This window comes from Anticarsia gemmatalis, chromosome 24 (assembly GCF_050436995.1).
Source record: "Anticarsia gemmatalis isolate Benzon Research Colony breed Stoneville strain chromosome 24, ilAntGemm2 primary, whole genome shotgun sequence".
Taxonomy (NCBI): Eukaryota; Metazoa; Arthropoda; class Insecta; order Lepidoptera; family Erebidae; genus Anticarsia; species Anticarsia gemmatalis.
The window spans coordinates 2,226,215-2,246,480 of NC_134768.1; the positions used below are offsets into that span (position 1 = coordinate 2,226,215).

Consider the following 20,266-nt stretch of genomic DNA (forward strand, 5'->3'; position numbering starts at 1 on the left):
GCAGTAGATACACAGATTGTACTTGTCCTTTTTTTCTTTGTTTATTGATTTTAATTTCTCCAGACACATTTAAAAAACAAAAACTACAAAGTAGAATTATTTATTTGTAGATTATACAAGAAAACATCCTTAACGATAACCAACAATACGCTAAATACAGGCAATATAGTTGGGGCATAGAGTAGATGTTCGAAGTTCGATGACCGACTGACGGAGCGACTGTCGTCTGTATAGTCTATGCTCACTCACACAACTGACAGGAGGACAATCGGAGGTGGATGTAGATATTGAAGATTACTCATTTCAATGTTTAGTTTTTAAATATTTAAATAAATGGTTGTATAAATATAGGCACTGAAGTGTGTGTGTTAATTAGTGATAATAATTATAGGGTAAAATAGTTAAAAATGCATCGTCGCAGGGGACCAAACTTCACATATGTGAGCGGATGTGTGAAATATATGATTTTTGTGTTGAATTTTGTATTTTGGGTGAGTAATTTTACTATATATTGGTTTCTGCTTTAAAATTAACACATAATATTGGACGGGAAGTGCAAATTTCTATAAAAATAAGTGCGAAAGCGTTAAAATCGAAAGATTTCATTCATCATTGTTAGTGTGTGAATCATTGTTTTCGATCATCTGTTACGAGTATGGGAAATGAATATACAGCCTAGTTTTGTATCCCCGCTGCATCCGTCCTCCATTGTTTTGGCTTGGCGACGATAATGTCCGAATGCGATAAAATTAAATGTATGCTATTGTTATCTAAATATTTTTTTAAAACAATGCACAATGAACTCTTGTATTTATCGAAGCTCCACCCCGCATCCTGTCGGGATCACAATGAGCTTAATTACACATGTTAATTAAACAATTATCATTCTTGTTAATCACTGGATAGATTAGGATTCATTTGTTTAGATACTTTTTTGTCATATCACTCATCCTTTTTTGTCACACTCATCAACTTGCTTTATTTAAGGGTCAGAGTCAGAGGTCATTACGCCAGATGTTTTCTATTTATAGAATATATCCTCCATTCTTGTTCCGTACTCTGTCAAAAATATTAAGAGAATATTGTCTAAAATTGTCCCAAAATATGAAACAAAATCTAATTTTAAATTTAAACTGTCAAAGTTTAGAATTAATTTTTGTAATTTCTAATATGTAAACAAACTTTTGATTATAATTATCAGTTCTGTGTGCCTGTACCAAAAAAAAGTAGCTGTATCAAACAGGCCACTGTCAGCTGCATAAGCCTACGAGTCACACATGATCTTTATTCTAAATAATACATAGGTACTAATATTTACTTCACCTTACCCTTCAACTCAACTTAGTAGACAGCATACAAGGCTACTAAGTAGTTGAACTAGTTACCTATGTATATTGTAGATCATGAACAGCAATGTAAAGAAAATAAATAGTAATAAAATTGTACATTGATTCTACTAAGTACTTATACTAGTTATTATACCTATGTATATTGTACATTATGAACATGTACATAAAAGAAAAGTAGTAATAAAATTCCATATTAATGTTTCTGTTAACACTGTTTCAGTTAATGGGAGGTTTGCTGATAGCGGTCGGACTGTATGCGTTTATTGACAAATGGCAAGCAACTGGACTCATAAAGGTAAGCCTAATTACTAAAAAAATACTCTGTTTATGTATGTCATGGTTATAGTTAGTATTTAGTGTTACTTGAAACCAGGGGTTCCCAATGTTTTCTTAGTACAGGACCACTTTCATATTATTGTTGTTAGCAGGGACCACTATGTAAGTAAATTAAAAATAAAGTGTAATAATAATCATGCTGAAAATTTAAAATTGTTAGTACATTCGTGGACCACTGGTTGGGGACCACTGCTTTAAACAATCATAACTTTTGAAGTTAATTTTTCTTTGCATGTTTATTATAACCATTATACTTTTAACAATATTGGTTGGCATATTAGCTAGTGTGTAAGACTTGCCTTTGTGTGTTTAAATGTACAGTATATTATATACATGAGCTGTAGGAAAACCTAAAATAAATAGAATACTAATAGACTATCCATATTAAGCATAGTAAAGTAAAGAAAAAGCTGTTAGCAGAAAATGTTTGTGTGGCATGTTGCAAGTGATGTTCTTTGGTCATTACAAGTTGTAGGAAAAAGGTGTGGTTTTAAGTTATGCACTGTATATTATATTGTACTGAAACATGACTAATATTTAATATTGTTTATGTCTATCTGGCATTATGTGCCTTTTCAACAGTGAAATAATTTTAAATACATTTAGCAGTTCAGGAGATTGTCCTCTACATACCCACTAACAAACTGTTATTTTCACTTTGAAATAGTATTATAGATATTTTCATAACAAAGCTGAAATAAATTACCTAACCCTATGGGAAAAAGGTGCAATATTATGTATATATGTAAATTGCTAAAAGTATTGTATTGTGGTATATATTTTAAATTGTCAAAATAAAACCTCAATAACTATAAATGGTCAGGTCATATTACTCAATTCAAATGTAATTTCGCTATGATAAAATATTTTATTGACTAATAAAATATTCTATAAATTAACTATTTGCTCCATAAATATTATCCTTCCCTAACAATTCCAGTAAAACCAATCTGTGTTAGTTTTCCTTGTCTGTGCTAAATTTGTACCCAATTCTGGAATCACTGTGCTATTGGTGTATTTACTTGAGGAAAATAAGTAGTTCTGAGTAAAATCATGCATATGTAACATCACACCTTTTTTCCATAGGGGTAGGCAGAGAATATTATTATGTTAATAAAACCACACCTCGTAAATCCCTTTACAGCATGATTTACATGTGGCTGTCGTGCTTAACCTTCTAAAAACCTTCAAAAGGCAAAAATATTGTCATTATAGGTACCTAATCCATACTAATATTATAAATGCGAAAATAACTCTGTCTGTCACACTCAATCACGCCTAAACCACTGAACCAATTTGCATGAAGTTTGGTATGGAGATATTTTGATACCCGAGAAATACTTTTTACCCCGGGTATATGACGCATTCCCATAGGAAAAGTCAGGTGGCAGACGAAGTTGTGGGTAAAAGCTAATATAACATATTTTATAAGTAAATGCTGTCAATTTGAATGTATTAGTGTGATGGACAATGAGGAGTGACATCACCAAAGCAACCTATGTGAGATGATGTCATGTTGATTCGTAATTATTATGTATACAAACTTATATTTACAAGTATTAGGACTAGTTTCACGACTTATAGATAAGTGTCGGGTAACAAATCTGCCAGTTGGAAGTAACAGTTATGTTAATTAAAATTGATATTATTTGGTTAAGCTAGCCATAACGTATTCAGAGGTTGTGAAACTAGGGCTTAGAGCCAGTTTCACGACTTATAAGTGTCGGATAATATAACTTATCTGATAAACATAGGGTCTTATAAAAATATTTGTAAATATTCCACTGGTTAGGCTAGTTTATACTAAAGTGATTGATGAAACAGGCCATAAGTATTAGCGCAAAGGTAATGTTATATTTAATTTGACTATAAGACCTCCAACTTTTGGCGAGTAAAAAGACTTTTGGCAAGTAAGCACTTATAAATAATTTGAAATAAATAAAACACTGCCAAAAATATCCCTTTGTAATAACTGTGATTGAAAGTGGTCAAATTCGCAGATACCAATTTCAGCCATTTTCTTCGAGTGAAACATGCATATTATTATAGATTATAAAATATATTGTTGTTCTTAAAATACCATATTCATAATATGACATAAAAACCTATTAATGCTTATATTTTAGATTGATAGAAAAGAGAAAGTGTGATAACATTGTGATGCTAATTTGAACATTAAAGAAGTTATATCAGATGTCATATAATATTATTATGTAAGTTTTTATATTAGTCTGACGACTTAGTATAGAGCCCTGCCATGCAAGATTTATCTAGATTATTATATATTAATATTAATTAATATTAATAGTTCTATGTTATACATTAATATTAATATTTTTTTTTATTGAGGCGCCCATAGCCAGTTGCGCTCACCGGTCGGTAAACGATCTGTGGGTGAAGCAACCATTGGCGCGGTCATTCCATAGATGGGTGACCGCATAGTGGTATTTGAACTGGGCGTCTCCGTGCTTCGGAGGGCACGTAAAAATGTCGGTCCCGGTTGTTGTCGATCAAGATAACAGTCGTTAAGCCACGTCAAAGGCCTTCTGGCGGCTTGAGCAACTTTGACACCAGGTTGACCACTAACCATACTATAAGAAGAAGAATAAATTTTATGTATTTCAAAAATAATTTATAGTTGTATCAAAAAGGCCAACATCCACTGCATTTATGTCTGAGGGTCGCTAGGCTTTTCTTATTTATATGATGATATTTTCAATAATACCTTGGTGTTTGGTAACATTCCCGGTATATGACAATAAGCTTGCCCCATATTACATGGACTAACATTTTAAATAGCGAAACGCGGGTGTATTTCGCCTTTGCCTATACCTTTTAGTATAACAGGCATGTTTCTTTGTATATAGGTATGAAGATAAGAATCATTTTCCTGTTTGTTGCCTCTGATTAAATCTCGAAATTTCGTTTATAACGTAGATTTAACATTAGACCGGATGTAGACTTTCCTGTTATATACCTTTTAGTTTTAATCAAAAACATTTTGTGGTCTCTTATACCTATATAATCAAAAACACTTGTTTCTCCGATTAAGGTAGTTGATTAAAAGCAACAGCAATGATTAGGGTCATTGCTGTTACTTTTTAATAACTAACAACCCTTATCACTAAGGGGAATGAAAAATAGATGTTTGCCAATTTTCAGACCTACAAAATTCACAAAATTTCATGAGAATCGGTCAAGTCGTTTCGGAGGAGTACGGTAACTAACATTGTGACACGAGAATTTGATATATAAGATACTAGCTGTCTAGCTGACCCGGGAAACGTTGTTTTGCCATATAAATAAAAAGAAAAAATAGTGTCACTTAGGGCTATGAAAAATAGACGCAGGCCGATTCTCAGACCTACTCAATATGCTTCCAAATGTCATGAAAATCGGACAAGCCGTTTCGGAGAAGTACGGTAACTAATTGTGACATGGAAATCCATACTAATATTATAAATGCGAAAGTAACTCTGTCTGTCTGTCTGTCTGTCTGTCTGTCTGTCTGTCTGCTACTCAATCACGTCTAAACTACAGAACCAATTTGCATGAAATTTGGTATGGAGATATTTTGATACCCGAGAAAGGACATAGGCTACTTTTTACCCCGGGAAAATGACGCATTTCCCGGGAAAATTCAGAAAATTCAACGAAGTCGCGAAAAATCAATATTATAATGACATTGAATTAACAAAATTCCGTTGCCATGGCAACTGTTTTAATGGCGGATATGCCTTAGTGCGACTTCGTTATACTAAGAGACATAAATAATTTTGAGAATATTTTTTGTGAAAATAAAGCATATTTTATATCATCACGCTACGACCAATAGGAGCAGAGTAGGTAACAGTAAAAAGTGTTACAAAAACATGGAAAATTCTGACCCATTCTCTCTTATGTGACGCAAGCGAAGTTGCGCGGGTCAGCTAGTTTTATATATAAGATATTTATTTTTCTATTTTCAGTTGGACACAGTATATGATCTGATCTTGAACATAAGTCTGCTGATCGCACTGCTGGGTGGAGTGGTGTTTATAGTCAGTTTCGCCGGCTGCGTGGGCGCGCTCAGAGAGAACACGTGTCTGCTTAAGTTTGTAAGTACCTGTCTTTACACTGTCTCTGTGACACGACTGCTGATCTTGTGGGTTCGATTCTCGGGCCGGACAAATTACAATTTGGCATTTTTATTAAGCTGTGACTGTTTCACTGCTGTGCAAGGGTCTCCTCCTGAACGATATTCTTGTATTATATTTATATTAGCATAATAATTTACATTAGATTTAGAATATTTCTCAACAGTAGCTCGGAGTTTGATAAAGTTTCAAATTTTTTAATGGCAATAAACCTGCCCTTTCAAAATATGACTAATATTGTTAATGGGGAAACGTCGGTGTATTACACTTTAGGCTATTACAGGCGTGATATTATGTATGTGTTAATTACCATACATGAGTCATATTCAAGTCATACTTAAGTTTGTGTTATGATGATTCATGATTCATAAACTCTGTTTTTTTATTTTACTTGTGGTAGGATATCCGTGCTTATATGTTTAGTATGTTTATTAGTTATATAATAGCAAAGATAACCAAGTGGTGTAAGTTGGCACCTCCCACGCAAGTGGTCGACGGTTCAAACCCGAGGCAACATACCAATGACAAGTTATATGATGTGTATTAGAAATAATTATCACTTGTTCCAACGGTGTAGGAAAACATCGTGATGCAATTTTGCATGCTCGAGAGTTCTTTAGAACAGTTCTTGAAGGTATACAAAGTCCCTCACCCGAACTTGGCCAGCGTGGTGCACTCAAGGCCTAATCCCTCCCTCGCTTGGTAGGAGATCCTTGCCCAGCAGTGGGACAGTAATATTGTGTGCTTAATAAAGATATAAGTATAGGAAATCTGTTCTCATATATTTATTTAGGTATGTAACTTATATAAATATGCGAATACTGTTAGTTCTCATACATAAATATGTGTTTTATGGTTTTATCAGACGCTTGATAAGAAATATTCGCTGTCAATGCATTGATAAGAATACGGGATATGATAAAATGTGGGCTATGTATAAAATGTATGTATTTACGACCAGCTGCCTGTCTGACGTCAATTCTTCTTGGGAACCCTACGTTCAATAGGAAATTTAACAGCTGCCGTGCGGATCGATCTCTCAAGTTACGCTTACCGATGTTGGTCCGTGGATGGGTGATCATATTACACATACCGTGTTTCGGAAGCAAGGTTAAATTCTGAATCCCGCCTATAATTATCAATAGCCCGTTGCGCTCACCGGTCGGTAAACGATCTGTAGGTTAAGCAACCGTTGGTGCGGTCATTCTATAGATGGGTGACCGCATAGTGGAATTAAACTGAGCGTCTCCGTGCTTCGGAGGGCACGTAAAAAGTAGGTCCCGGCTGTTATCTACTAAAATAACAGTCGTTAAGCCATGTCAAAGGCCTCTCGGGCGGCTTGAACAACTTTGACGCTAGGTTGAACACTAACCATACGACAAAAAAGAAAAAAAAATATTAATGGTGTATTTTGTCCACAGTACTCGCTATGTCTTCTAATCCTGTTCCTGGTGGAGATGGGTGGTGCTGTCTGCGGGTTCGTGTTCCCTCGCTCGCTGCACGGGCTGGTGGAGCTCAGCTTCACGGAGCGAGTGGTCCACGCGTACAGAGACGACCCTGATCTGCAGAACTTTATTGATTTCGCGCAGAGTGATGTGAGTTTGTTGAAATTATAAGTCAATAATAATTGCTCCTAACAATTTTTTTTTTGCCGAACTATTTAATCTGTTTACTAATTATTGACGTCATAAGAACAAAAAATAACAAATTTACTCACTGATAAAGTCTGTAAAGTAAGTAGAAAGCTTAGTTATACAGTACTTATCAGTGGCGAAGGGTCAGTTTTTACAAAAGGTAAGCCGGAGCTATTAGTCATTGTCTAGGTATAATACCTACATATTATGTACATCGTAAGAATATCGACGTAAAATTCTGCATAATAACAATATGAGAGTATTATCTACATTCGACTACAGTCTCTTATTTCTCTCTCTACAGACTAATAATACATAGGTACTTACCATGCTACCTAATCATGCTTGTTTTGCATTAAGTTACTCCGTCTTCAGTAGTAACACGTAGGTAACACAACAGCACATATTTAAGATAACGTATATCGAACGATTGATGATTGTCTCGCACTGGTTGTTTTATAACATATTATACAAGCAATTTAGAATGTATTCATCAACAATAAAATATCAAACACATTATGGATAAACGCAGAACACTTTAATAGAAATGAGTTTAACCTATAAATCTGACAAAATGAAAATTTACTCGAATAGAAACATGCAAAACAATTACTCTTTAATACACTGATACGTTCACAGTCATGCACAAACATATAATAAGGAATAATGTTGTAATAAACACAAATATTCTAATTTGTTATAGAGCGCGCGAAAAAACAGTAAACAAACATAACCTAATGTCAAACTGGTGAACAATGTTCGACTCATACTTATATTTCGCCATCTCGCTCTTGCACGCGGCTCGCGCCGCGACAGAAACATGCGTAAGATCATGTGTCCGCCGCGGCGCGAGCGCTGTAGCGCGAGGCAACCCGCTCTTCCTCCGGCTTGCTCGCCACTATGCAGCGCGGTGTAAAGCGCGATCCAAAAGGTCGTAAGCGACATCGCCGCCATAGTTTTTATTGTACGCGATTCCCGATCAGCGCCTACGGTTTATTTCATTATTATTACTTCACGTTGCGTTTTAGCGGAGCGTAATTTTTGAAGGGTAGGCGTTTTCGTACTGTTTCGATTAGATTATTGATTCTAGTTAAAGATTTCGCTTTAAATATTGTTTATTATTAATTAATTGTGTATTATTAGGCAATAGTAAACAATTAATTTAACACTAATATTTAGTCTGTCCAGAAAGGGAAGCCGGTAGGAATCGAGTTGTATGGAGCCTTCGCCACTGGTACTTATAGATAAACTACAAGAATTAATTCGGTCATTGTGTATGTATGTATATTTAATCTCTTTACGCCTGGAATCGCTTAACCCACAGATCATTTTAAATACCACTAAGCGATAACCCATCAATGGAATGACCGGGCCAGAAGTTCCTTAACCCACAGATCATTCTAAATACCACTAAGCGGTCACCCATCTATGGAATGACCGCGCCAGGAGTAGTTTAACCCACAGGTCGTACTTAACTTAAAACCTTCATATTATTTTCCAGTTTCATTGCTGCGGCCTGACATCAGACGGGTACATGGACTGGTCGAAGAACGAGTACTTTAACTGTTCGTCGCCGTCAGTGGAGAGGTGCGGGGTTCCGTTCTCGTGCTGCATCAACGCGACCGACATATCTTCCGGTTTAGTCAATATTATGTGTGGATATGGAGTGCAAAACTTTCCTGTAAGTAACAATCAAATCTAATTTTATTACTGTTTTTTTATGTATCTCAATAAAATTTTTCGTAGTAGTGTTTCATTGTTAGGGAATACCGAAATGATGGAGAAGTTAGACCTCCAGTGCACCAGGCTTCAGGTTCAGGTTCTGGCTGGTGAAAAGTGAGTGTATTTCATATACATCGTCCCAAACATTGGGCATAACAGGTAAGGCCGTGATGATTTTAAAGAAAGAAAAATTATACCAATCATTTCTGGCTTTCTCTTTGATATTGTGGTTAAAGCACACACCGCTATATTACATTGGGGATTTTAGGGTCAGTTCCTACAAAAAACAAGTTTTTCTGTGTCCTTTAATTATATGCTTTTAAAAGTACCTACTCGTGAGAAAAGAGCAATTTTCAATGCAGAAGACGCCGTTTTAACCGACTTTTAAGAAAGAGGCTTGCAATTTAACTGTATGAACGGTTAACTTTCAATTTAACTATATTTAAAGCTTTAAAACAATTGGCAGGTGGCGGAGGCGAGCAAGCGCGTGTGGACGAGCGGCTGCATCGAGATCGTGCGCTCGTGGGCCGAGCGCAACCTCTACACCATCGCGTCCGTGGCGCTGGGCGTGGCGCTGTCGCAGCTCTTCGTCATCTACCTGGCCAAGACGCTCGAGGGACAGATCGAGCTGCAGAAAGCTAGGTCAATATAACTCAATTAAGCTTTAAATGTGTATGTCTGCAGTGATAGCCGAATGGTATAAGTGGGTACCTCTCACATAAGTGGTCGCAGGTTTGAACCCGAGGCAACACACCAATGACTTTTCGAAGTTATGTGTGTATTAGAAATAGTTATCATTTGTTCCAACGGTAAAGAAAAACATCGTGATACAACCTTGCATGCTTGATAGTTCTTTAAAACAGTTCTTGGATGTATGCAAAGTGCCCAACCCGCACTTGGCCAGCGTGGTGGACTCAAGGCTTAACCCCTTCCTCATTACGGGAGGAGACCCTTGCCCAGCAATGGGACATTAATGGGTTAAATTTATTTATTATCTTTCTAGGGTTAAGACCCGTTGATAATAATGACCCAATATAATATTATGGGAAAAGGTTATTATAAAGAGAATAAAATGCAAAGAATAATGAGCGGAGCTGCGCGGGTCACCTAGTTTATAAATAAATATGGCTAGAGACGGCTCTAATTAAAATCAAACTAAATTTCATCCTAATTAGGTCAATTATTTTGCCATAAACATGTACCAGACATACAGGCTATCGCTTTTATAAAATAATTTATTACTACGCTTGGTATGACTGCATGTTTGGTGCAGTGATTAACGTGGTCACCTCGCCGCTATAACCGTAGCGCCGCGTGTACTGGGTTCGAATCCTACCCGGGAAATATTTGTGTCATGAACACGAGTATCTGTTCTGAATATGTGTGTAAATTTATCTATATTTGTAATAATAGGTACGTATTTAGAAGTATATAAGTATGTTTATCAGTTATCTGGTTACCATAGTACAAGCTTTGCTTAGTAAATGCAGATGACTGTGTTGTCCAAAGATATTTATTTATGTACAATAATTGCACACTAATTAACACGTCATTCTATCGTGTCTATATGTATTTTGTGTCCGTTATTTGTATGTTTGTAAAGCCTTGCTACTAAATGTTATTAATGCAGGAGGTGTACTTTAATATTTTTTACAACAAAACCGATTTCAAATCTAATTATCACTTTTTAAGCACTACAAAACGACCAAGACCACCATCAATGTATATGTTACTGTAAAAGCCCGAACTGTGGTAAATCCTAAGATTTTCCGGTAAAACCTAAGATTTACCAACTCTCAATGGTAAAAGTCCGAAGAAGCCAGAGTTTAAAAACTATGTTACGATATATAAAAAAATCCTCCTTCATTACTATGTTTATAACTATTTCACGGTATAATTATATACTGTGACATAGTTATAAAGAAGGAGTTTTGGGCAAAGCGACATGGGTAGGTTAGGTTAGAAGGCTAAGGTGGGAGCGAGCGAAGCGAAGCTCCCACCTTAGCCTTCGTGGTTATTTTTTTTTAACCACCCAGAAGGAGGAGCCCCGCGAAGCGGGGCTCCGGCTACATATCGACATCATCAAGTGAATATGGGTAAAAGTTCGAAATAAAAGAATTGTTCGGACTTTTACCATTGCGAGTTGGTAAATCTTAGGTTATACCGGAAAATCTTAGAATTTACCACCGTTCGGGCTTTTACAGTAACATATACAAAATAACGCAATTTTAGAGATATCTCGAAAACTACTCGTCTAATCTGAATAAATATTAGTAAGAATACATTAGAATCACCTTTCAAACTAAAAAATAAAAGAATCATCAAAATCGGTCCCATCCAGTTACAAGTTATGAGAAATACCAAACATAAGAATACTTACAAATTGATGACTTCCTTTTTTTCTTTGAAGTCGGTTACAAAACTAACAAATGAATTTATCGGGAGTTATAAAGCATGAAAAAAAAAGATATATAATATGTTTGTTTTCAGACCGCAAAGTATACGACAGCGGGAACTGGTCGAAATGAACAATGCAGTAATGCAGCGCCGATTACTGGCTCATCATAAGAACCGATGATGTTTAACCAACATATTTGTATAGATAACTTCTAAATATACGCTTTTTACACCTTTATATTATAGGGCTAGTTTCATGGTCTATGGTTAAGTCTCGGTTAGCGTGTCTGCTGGTTTATTCCCGATTCGATTTCTCACGTGTCGAAATGGAGCTTATGTCAAAATTGTTGTTTAAATTTTTAAATCTTATCGTATGGTTAGTGGTCAACCTTGTGTCAAAGTTGTTCAAGCCGCCCTAAGGCCTTGGACTTGGCTTAATTTTAAAACTAGTAAAAAAAGACTATTAAATCAGCGTTTGATGACTACAACAATAACAAAATATATTTTCTTTGTGAATTTTAAGTTTTTAAGAGTACCTACAATTTGACAAAATCTCGATTCCGATACGATTGGGATTTAATTCATGTGTTGTTAGTAAGCCAGCAAGTAGATTATTGACAGTTATTTTCATACATATGCTGTCATTGTCTATCAGATAGGTTATCTGAGGCTTAACTAGAAGCCGTCAAACTTGTCCTACGTATAAAATTAGTTTTGTTACTACCAAATAATAATTAAAAAGTATGGTAGTTTAATCATAATATTATTCATTAATTTTTCATTCAATATTTTCTACTGAACAAAATTTAGGACATATTTTTGGATATAAAATCTTACAAAAAAAAATCATTTATACATGCTATAAAATTTTAAGGTATTCAAACTGCATTTGGACTGCAAATCAACTGCAAAAATGCAGTTTATATCCGGTCTTTAGTTTTACAAACTGCATGGAAATTAAATATACTATTTTTTATTTCGATGCAGTTGTTTCAACTGCAATTTTGCAGTTCATTTGCAGTCGTAATGCAGTTTTTATTAGACTGCTTTTTTATATTGATCTCTTTATTTTCTTTGAATGTTGGTTACAATTTCGAAGTCTCTGATGATGTCAGGTCCAGCGCACACACACATTTAATAGGTACACTTTTTATTTTATTTATTTTTTGTTATTATTCTTTAGTAAACTTTAAGTTAATACTAAAATGGCGGTTTCTTTACAAACATATAAAACAGATGGACATGAAATACAGCACGAATACATTTTATTCATGGGAATGACCCATGATCAATACAGTTAACATTAATCCATACTATCCATACTAATATTATAAATGCGAAAGTAACTCTGTCTGTCTGTCTGTCTGTCTGTCTGTCTGTCTGTCTGTCTGTCTGTCTGCTACTCAATCACGCCTAAACTACTGAACCAATTTGCATGAAATTTGGTATGGAGATAGTTTGATACCCGAGAAAGGACATAGGCTACTTTTTACCCCGGGAAAATGACGCATTTCCCGGGAAAATTCAGGTTTCGCCACCGAAGTCGCGAATAATCAATATTATAATGACATTGAATTAACAAAATTCCGTTGTCATGGCAACCGTTTTAATGGCGGATATGCTTTAGCGCGAGTTATATGTGATATAAATAATTTTGAGAATATTTTTCGTGAAAAAAAGCATATTTTTATCATCACGCTACGACCAATAGGAGCAGAGTAACAGTAAAAAGTGTTGTAAAAACGTGGCAAATTCTGACCCATTCTCTCTTATGTGACGCAAGCGAAGTTGCGCGGGTCAGCTAGTGATAATATACTTCTTTAAAACAGCTGGCTTACTGAGATCGAATTTATTTATCCTGTTAAATACCTAACCTGTGTATCAAGTCATGCTTTTTCATTTTGAAAAAGGTTATTTGCATTCTTTATAAAGAAACTCATGTCCGGTTTCTGAGTACATTTAGCGGTAGTTTATCTATTCAATAGCGCTTTTTATATGAGTTTAAACGCTATTGAATATATAAACTACCGCTAAATGTACCACAGAAACCGGGGGTCAATCGATATAGAACCCTGCCTCACTAGGACGCCATGGCAGGCTACGTATCCAAGCAGTTAATATCGAAACGTCACATTGCCACACCGTCGCCACGTGAGTTAGGTGACATACATTTCAATACTAACTGCTTGGATACGTAGTCAGCGACGCCGCCATGGCGTCCTAGAGAACTTAGAACTTAATCTGGTCAATAGTAAGTCAGCAATCCATATAATAGACTGTGAATCCAATTTTCTTATTATTTAATTTATAATATAAACAAGTATTGAACTATATATTTTCTGTTTACCCAAAGTTGTTCAAGCCGCCTGTAGGCTTGAGCCCGCCGGCTTGAAGACAGCATAAGCCGCGATTACGAGCCCGAAGGAGACGCTGATCTCAAATGGTAATGCTCGGTTCATATTTACAGACACCATGAGTATAGCACAAACTAATTATTATCATTTATTTATAGCTTCGACTGTCTAGCGAGGTCTTGGGTTCGATTTCAAAGCAAAATTATTTTAAAATTATGCGACTGTTGGACGTGACCTCGGGTTCGATTCCTGGGTCGGACAAAATTAATTTAAAGTTTTACTTAAAACTTGTTGAGTTTTTTTTTTACTGCTACTTATTTTTTATTGTAATTTCTTCCAAAATACTGTTAAGATTTTCTCTATATGATTTTTTTGATGGCATATTATTTACAGTAGACTGAAAGTTTCCTGTCTTGCCTATAATTATAGCTATAAGTTGTTCAATAAGACTAGTTTTATACCTCTGCTTTTTACACCTTCAAATACAACAAGTGTGACTTATGAGTGAAAATTATATATTTTTCATACTAATGCCCTAATTATCTAGTTTTGGTTATATTATGTGCTATACACATATAGTGTCTGTAAATATGAATGGAGTATAAAACGTACCTAGATTTAAATAAAATAACCTTAACAAATCACATTTCAGATGGCAAACATGAAATAGGGGTACAATGGGCGCGTACCGTGACGAGTGCCGGCGTGCGCTGCTGTAGCAAGCGCACCCGGGACTCGAACCCGCGCCCTTGCACATGTGATGCCGTGTGACTGCCAGACAGTGATGTGCCATTAACATTGTGATCTAAACTATGAAGACATTGTGTGTTCTATGTGTTAGTGTAAATAATTATTTTGAGTGTGGTTCGGTGGTGAAAGTGAGTTTTGAACTTTGTCCAATAGATGGCGTTGTTATAAATTTGGTAACACTCGATGAGTGGGTGCCATGCTTTCAGGCTATTTGTTCAAAAGTGATTGATTTCGAAATAATTATAGTGTGCATTGTCTTTTAAAAATGTTGATGCTTTGTATTTCCACTAACCCAAAAGTCTCAGAGCTTGGGTGTCGTTAAAATAAGTAAGACACATAACCATCAAAATAGCCAAGTGAGAGTTGGCAACACAGATCTACAGTTTTTGCAATTATTGCTTGATTTATTAATTATTAAAGCTCCATTTATCTCCCAAAATGTGCCACAACACCATGTTGTTCACATATAAATAAATATCATATTTATAATTATTTGTTTGTATGTTTGTAAATGTCCCAACAAGAATAGTTAAGTTGCCCACTACTGGACAAAGTTTATAAGAGGTCTACTTCACAAGCTACATGTAAGCATACCTCTTAAATATTTGAATTATTAAGGCCAATTTTAAGTCCTAGATAAGTGTTGGTTAGCCTATCTGATGGATAAAGAGTAGTAAAAGAGCTGTTATCTTCCTGGTGTGTTATCTAATACTTATAGGTTTAGGGAATACTTTGGTTTTTATGGCCAGTTTATCTCTAATATAAGTGTTGGATAACCTATCTTTGAGATACAGGGTGGAATTGTATAAAAAAGAGCTGTTTTCTTTCTGATGTGTTATCCAATACTTATAGATTTACGATTTAATAATTGTTTTTAAATGAAAATTTGCGTTTTCATCACCAAACCACATTATAAAATGTATTCAGAATATAAAACTACAATTAAATGCATTTATGGGAGAATCTCATATGAACATTTTTTCTAATTAATATCGGAATTGCATTTCCTCTCCCGTAGGGAGAAATGGAGATCTCTTATGTACTAGAATTTAAATAATGCTGTTTAATAGTATTAATACTAGTATTAACATACGCAAAAATGTGACCTTTTGACCTTGAACTTTGAGTTTAAGGTCATTTGCTGACTTTGACCTTCAGGTTCAAGGTTAAACCAAATTTGAGGATAATTTCAAATTCAGTAAGACTTGATATTTTTTACTCTGAATATGTAATGTCAAAGATATATATCGTAAGGTCAAAAAGATATGGTCAAATGAGTCAAAAATGGTTCTATAGTCTCATGGTTCATTTATTTATAATTTAACAGCATTATTTAATTTCAAGTATAAAATGTTAAAAATAAGCATTTTTGTGAATAATGGTTGTTAAGTAATATTTATGTATATTTGCCAATCTATGTGGTATGTGTATTTCATGTAATCTTATTTTAAAGTTGATGTTATCTTAGCAGTATTTCAAATATAATGCTTTAGTAGACAAAATTGTTGGTATGTTGTTTTAGCAAAATTGTACTGTTATGTTATTCGATGGTATCGAAATGTGTATCGATTTGTTGAGATAAATATTGGTCAGTTGTCATTTAATTGAACAATTGTTTGAATTGATCATTAGTTAATTTATAATTTTTGTATAAATAACAAATTAACGTTTTAGGAATTCCTATCAACAAAAAAAAAACGATACAGTAATAAAAATACCGTCTAATGACCATACACAGAAACGTAATTAAATTTTAAGTGATGCTTGAAAGTATTTCGTCCATCATCATTATCATAGTTGCTATGATGAGGATGATGAAAGTGACAAGGACAACATGATGCTCAAGATTTGCTTCGAGTAAAGAGATATTTGCCTATTTCGCTGCAAAATAACCTTAATTTCATGTCAAATTGGTTGTTATAATATGTTATTTTGCCCTGAAATGGTGAGACAATCGCCAAACTTAGTTGTTACGTATTTGTTGCATTATGTTTAACAAATAATGTATATAACAAGCAAGCATTATATTTGAAATGCTGCTTATTTATGTATTAGATAGTATTATCAATTAAAGTCTACCAAACAGACATACATTTACTATGATAGTAATTTCAGTGTAACTTGAATCTAAAGTTTATATTTTTATTTAAAAATTTCAATAAATATACGGTCAACCTGGGTAACTTTGAATCATTTGGGTAACATTGACAGTGGGAATTTGAACTAGTTTCGATTATTTTTTCATATGAAACCAACACATTTAATAAAAGTTTGCAAAACTAAGATAAACCTTCATCAATTGTGTTGGTTTCATATGAAAAAATAATCGAAACTAGTTCATATTCCCACTGTCAATGTTACCCAAATGATTCAAAGTTACCCAAATTGACCTTAATGTTTTTGAATAAAAATATAAAATTATTTGTATAAATACACCATTCCAAGTGACTGTTTTATAATAAAAAGAACAAATAACCATAATTATTTATAATAATACATTTAAAATCTGTACCATAATATTATAAAATAAATAAATTTAACCCATTACTGTCCCACTGCTGGGCAAGGGTCTCCTCCCGTAATGAGGGAGGGGTTAGGCCTTGAGTCTACCGCGTTGGCCAATTGCGGGTTGGGGACTTCCATAATATAATAGATATTTGAAAATTGCATTGAAACTTAATATTTTCTATGGAGGTAAATTCTGTAATCCGATGTATAAAGAATTTTTTTAATAGTATACTGAGTGTTCCGTAGGCATACTATCCTTTTCTAATTATTATAATGTGACAGAGACAGTGTATAGTTATTTATTCAGTTGTGTGATTTTGAAAGTTAACCTCTTTGTACATAATACAATGTGTTTAAGGTCTGCTAGACGCATATTCGGTTCATATCGGTTTAACCAGGCGGCAAAACCGAATTCAAAATCAAATCATTTATTCATTTAGGTCAAATATTGACACATGATAGTCGTTACAATTACTGAATCTACCACTAGCTTGGAAAGAGGGTAGAGCCTTATAAGAAGAGCTAGCGAGAAGTCACTCATTAATTCGTGTAGATGAAACCGATCTCCACAAGCCGAACAAATGAGTCGAGTCGGTTTTGTTGATCCATATATATTGCCGAACCGAATATGTGTCTAGCAAGCTTGACAGTAAATTCTTTAAAAATCACACAATTGAAATATTAAAAATATCATATGATTATAATAAAATTGTGTTAATTATCATACATAATCTTCCTTTATAATTAAGTAGGTAATTATATCGAAATTGTGATAATTTTATTTACACATTCAATTAACAAATTAATGGCGGATTGCTCAATTTATGACAAAATTAGCTGAAAATTACTTGACTGAAGAATTTTTCTTGATTTTAGTTGAATTCTAAAAAAAACATTTTTTTTCTACGATTTAGAAAACGTATTACGCTCAATTGGGTGATTTCCAAATATTATCTGCTAAAAACGTCAAATTTATTGCTCGAACAAAGTTTAGTTATTGTAAAGTACTGTTTCTATTGTAAAGACTGTTTAAATGCATTCCACACGAAAAAATAACAGAAAGTTTATGAATATGGGGTCATCTATGTCATTATGAGAAATGTATAATACAGTTTTTAAGCTTAATTAATTAAATATTGCAAATTTTTGCTCTGTTTCTGTCTTTATGCATATTTTTGATTTTAAATGATTATTATTATAACACGATATTTAAACAAATGACCCATGTGAATTCACCAATTGTTTTCAGGTAACAAATCGCTCTCTCAAAATAATATGATATTATTTTCTCTTTTTATATAACAATTTAGTAACGATCTCAAAACTGAGAGCTGTATTAAACTTGTACTCAATTAAAGTTCTCGACTGACATAATTCAATTTCAATTGTAATAATACCGAATTATTTAAATTCGCCAAAATGTATTAAAATTATTCCAGTTATTAAAAGCCATATAATTAATTTGTAATATTCAGTAATTAATAGAGATATAGACTAAATGTACAATAATTCCGTTATTATGTGATTTATGTATTATTAATAATTAATAATATTTGTTAGGTTTCATTAGTTATTGTTTAGTGTTTACTGTGGTATATGGGCAAATTGTGCTCCATGTAAAATACTGGTATCCAGCTGCATTCGGTGAGACTGGAAGCCGACTCCGACATAGTTTGGAACAAAGGCTAAGCCAATATATATGGGCAAATTGTGGTCAAACTTAGTGATTGAGCATATTAAATAGTGACCAGAAAAGGTAAGGTTCCATATTTTCTTTTTACTGGGGTAATTAAATATATTCTAAATCACTTAGCAAACAAATTTCCGGTTTGTAGTTGTCAATATACCACAATAAATATGAAAATATCAAAAATCAATGATGTAAGTAGTTCACGGAAGTATAACTCAATTTTAACCAAATATAATCTACGTGTCGTAAGTAATGTTACAATTAAGATATGGGTGTAAATATTATTATTGTATGAAGCCATGATTTTATGATTAAATGCATTAGCATACACACAAAAAAATTGTAAGACCGTAAACTGATTAAAAAAATACTGTTCAAAATACAACTATCTAGTTATCACGGTTCATGAGATACAACTTGGTGACAGACAGACGGACAACGGAGTCTTGAGGTATAGGGTCATATTAAATACGCTAGTGAAATTGTTTTAAAAAACCAAATAGCAGTGAAAAAAAACATGTAATAAAAACAAATAACAAACACTGACGTTTCAAATTCAGCCCGATAGATGGCGTTAAGCATGAGTAAAAAAACTACCGATAAATTGACAATCTCCTCCTTTTGTTCTAAAGTCGGTAAAAAGTGCAGTATTACTTGATTCTCTGCTTAGGAATATAAATAAACAAAGTGTGATGCTAATGTTTTTAATGAATGTCAGTAGTAATAAAGAGCACAATTGTTAAGAAGGAATAAATGTAATATTTTGCGTATCAACGTGGAGGTTATAAAGGATATTCTTGTACATTGCATACCGCTCACGATGTAATATAATAGTCAATAAAACTATTGTAATCCGTATTGTTTTCACTCTTTTATTTGTCCTGCTAGCTTCTGCCTGCTTATAAACTATCTGTGTAAGAAATCTCATCAAAATTCGTTCAGTTTTGGTGTGATTGATCGCTCACACATTCAAACTTTTGCATCCTTCAGTATAGTTTTCTATGAAAAGTCCTGCCAGAATTCAAATCGTTGTGATGTAAATAGTCAAATTATGTGAAACTTCTACCCTGCCAAGCTCGGCCTCTCCCAACTCTCTAGATAAATTATTTTAAATCTTTGAAACCAAAAGGTTTCAGGTTTTTGCAATGTTGGTACCTTAACCATCCGCTAGAGGCACTGTTCGAGTTTTCATACATTTTTTTAACTACAGTGTCTGCGGGAGACTATAGTTGCCAACTCATGGTAGAGCTACTGGTAATACAAAGACACTCACTGATCCGTACCTACTCATAAAAAAATCAGGTAATCGGGAAACAAGGAGATCAAAAATAAAAGCAAAAAAATTAAAAAATATTGTTTATTTAATCCTTACGGTTATAACAACCAGTTT

General features: G+C 34.0%; 1 protein-coding gene across 4 annotated transcripts; it reads left to right on the forward strand.

Moving 5' to 3' along the window:
- Positions 1-264: 264 nt before the first annotated feature.
- On the forward strand, positions 265-19,734 carry LOC142983552 (tetraspanin-33-like). Of its 4 annotated transcripts, XM_076130485.1 has the most exons (9): positions 265-491; positions 1,570-1,644; positions 5,654-5,782; positions 7,243-7,416; positions 8,957-9,136; positions 9,644-9,819; positions 11,668-12,715; positions 13,928-14,017; positions 14,581-19,734. In XM_076130485.1, exons 1-7 carry the CDS (start codon positions 408-410, stop codon positions 11,753-11,755), a joined length of 906 nt encoding a protein of 301 aa, XP_075986600.1. In that variant the 5' UTR covers positions 265-407; the 3' UTR covers positions 11,756-12,715; positions 13,928-14,017; positions 14,581-19,734. The 4 variants fall into 4 exon arrangements, with proteins under 4 accessions (XP_075986600.1, XP_075986601.1, XP_075986602.1 ...); XM_076130486.1 differs by lacking the exon at positions 13,928-14,017; XM_076130487.1 differs by lacking the exon at positions 11,668-12,715.
- The last annotated feature ends 532 nt before the right edge of the window (positions 19,735-20,266 follow it).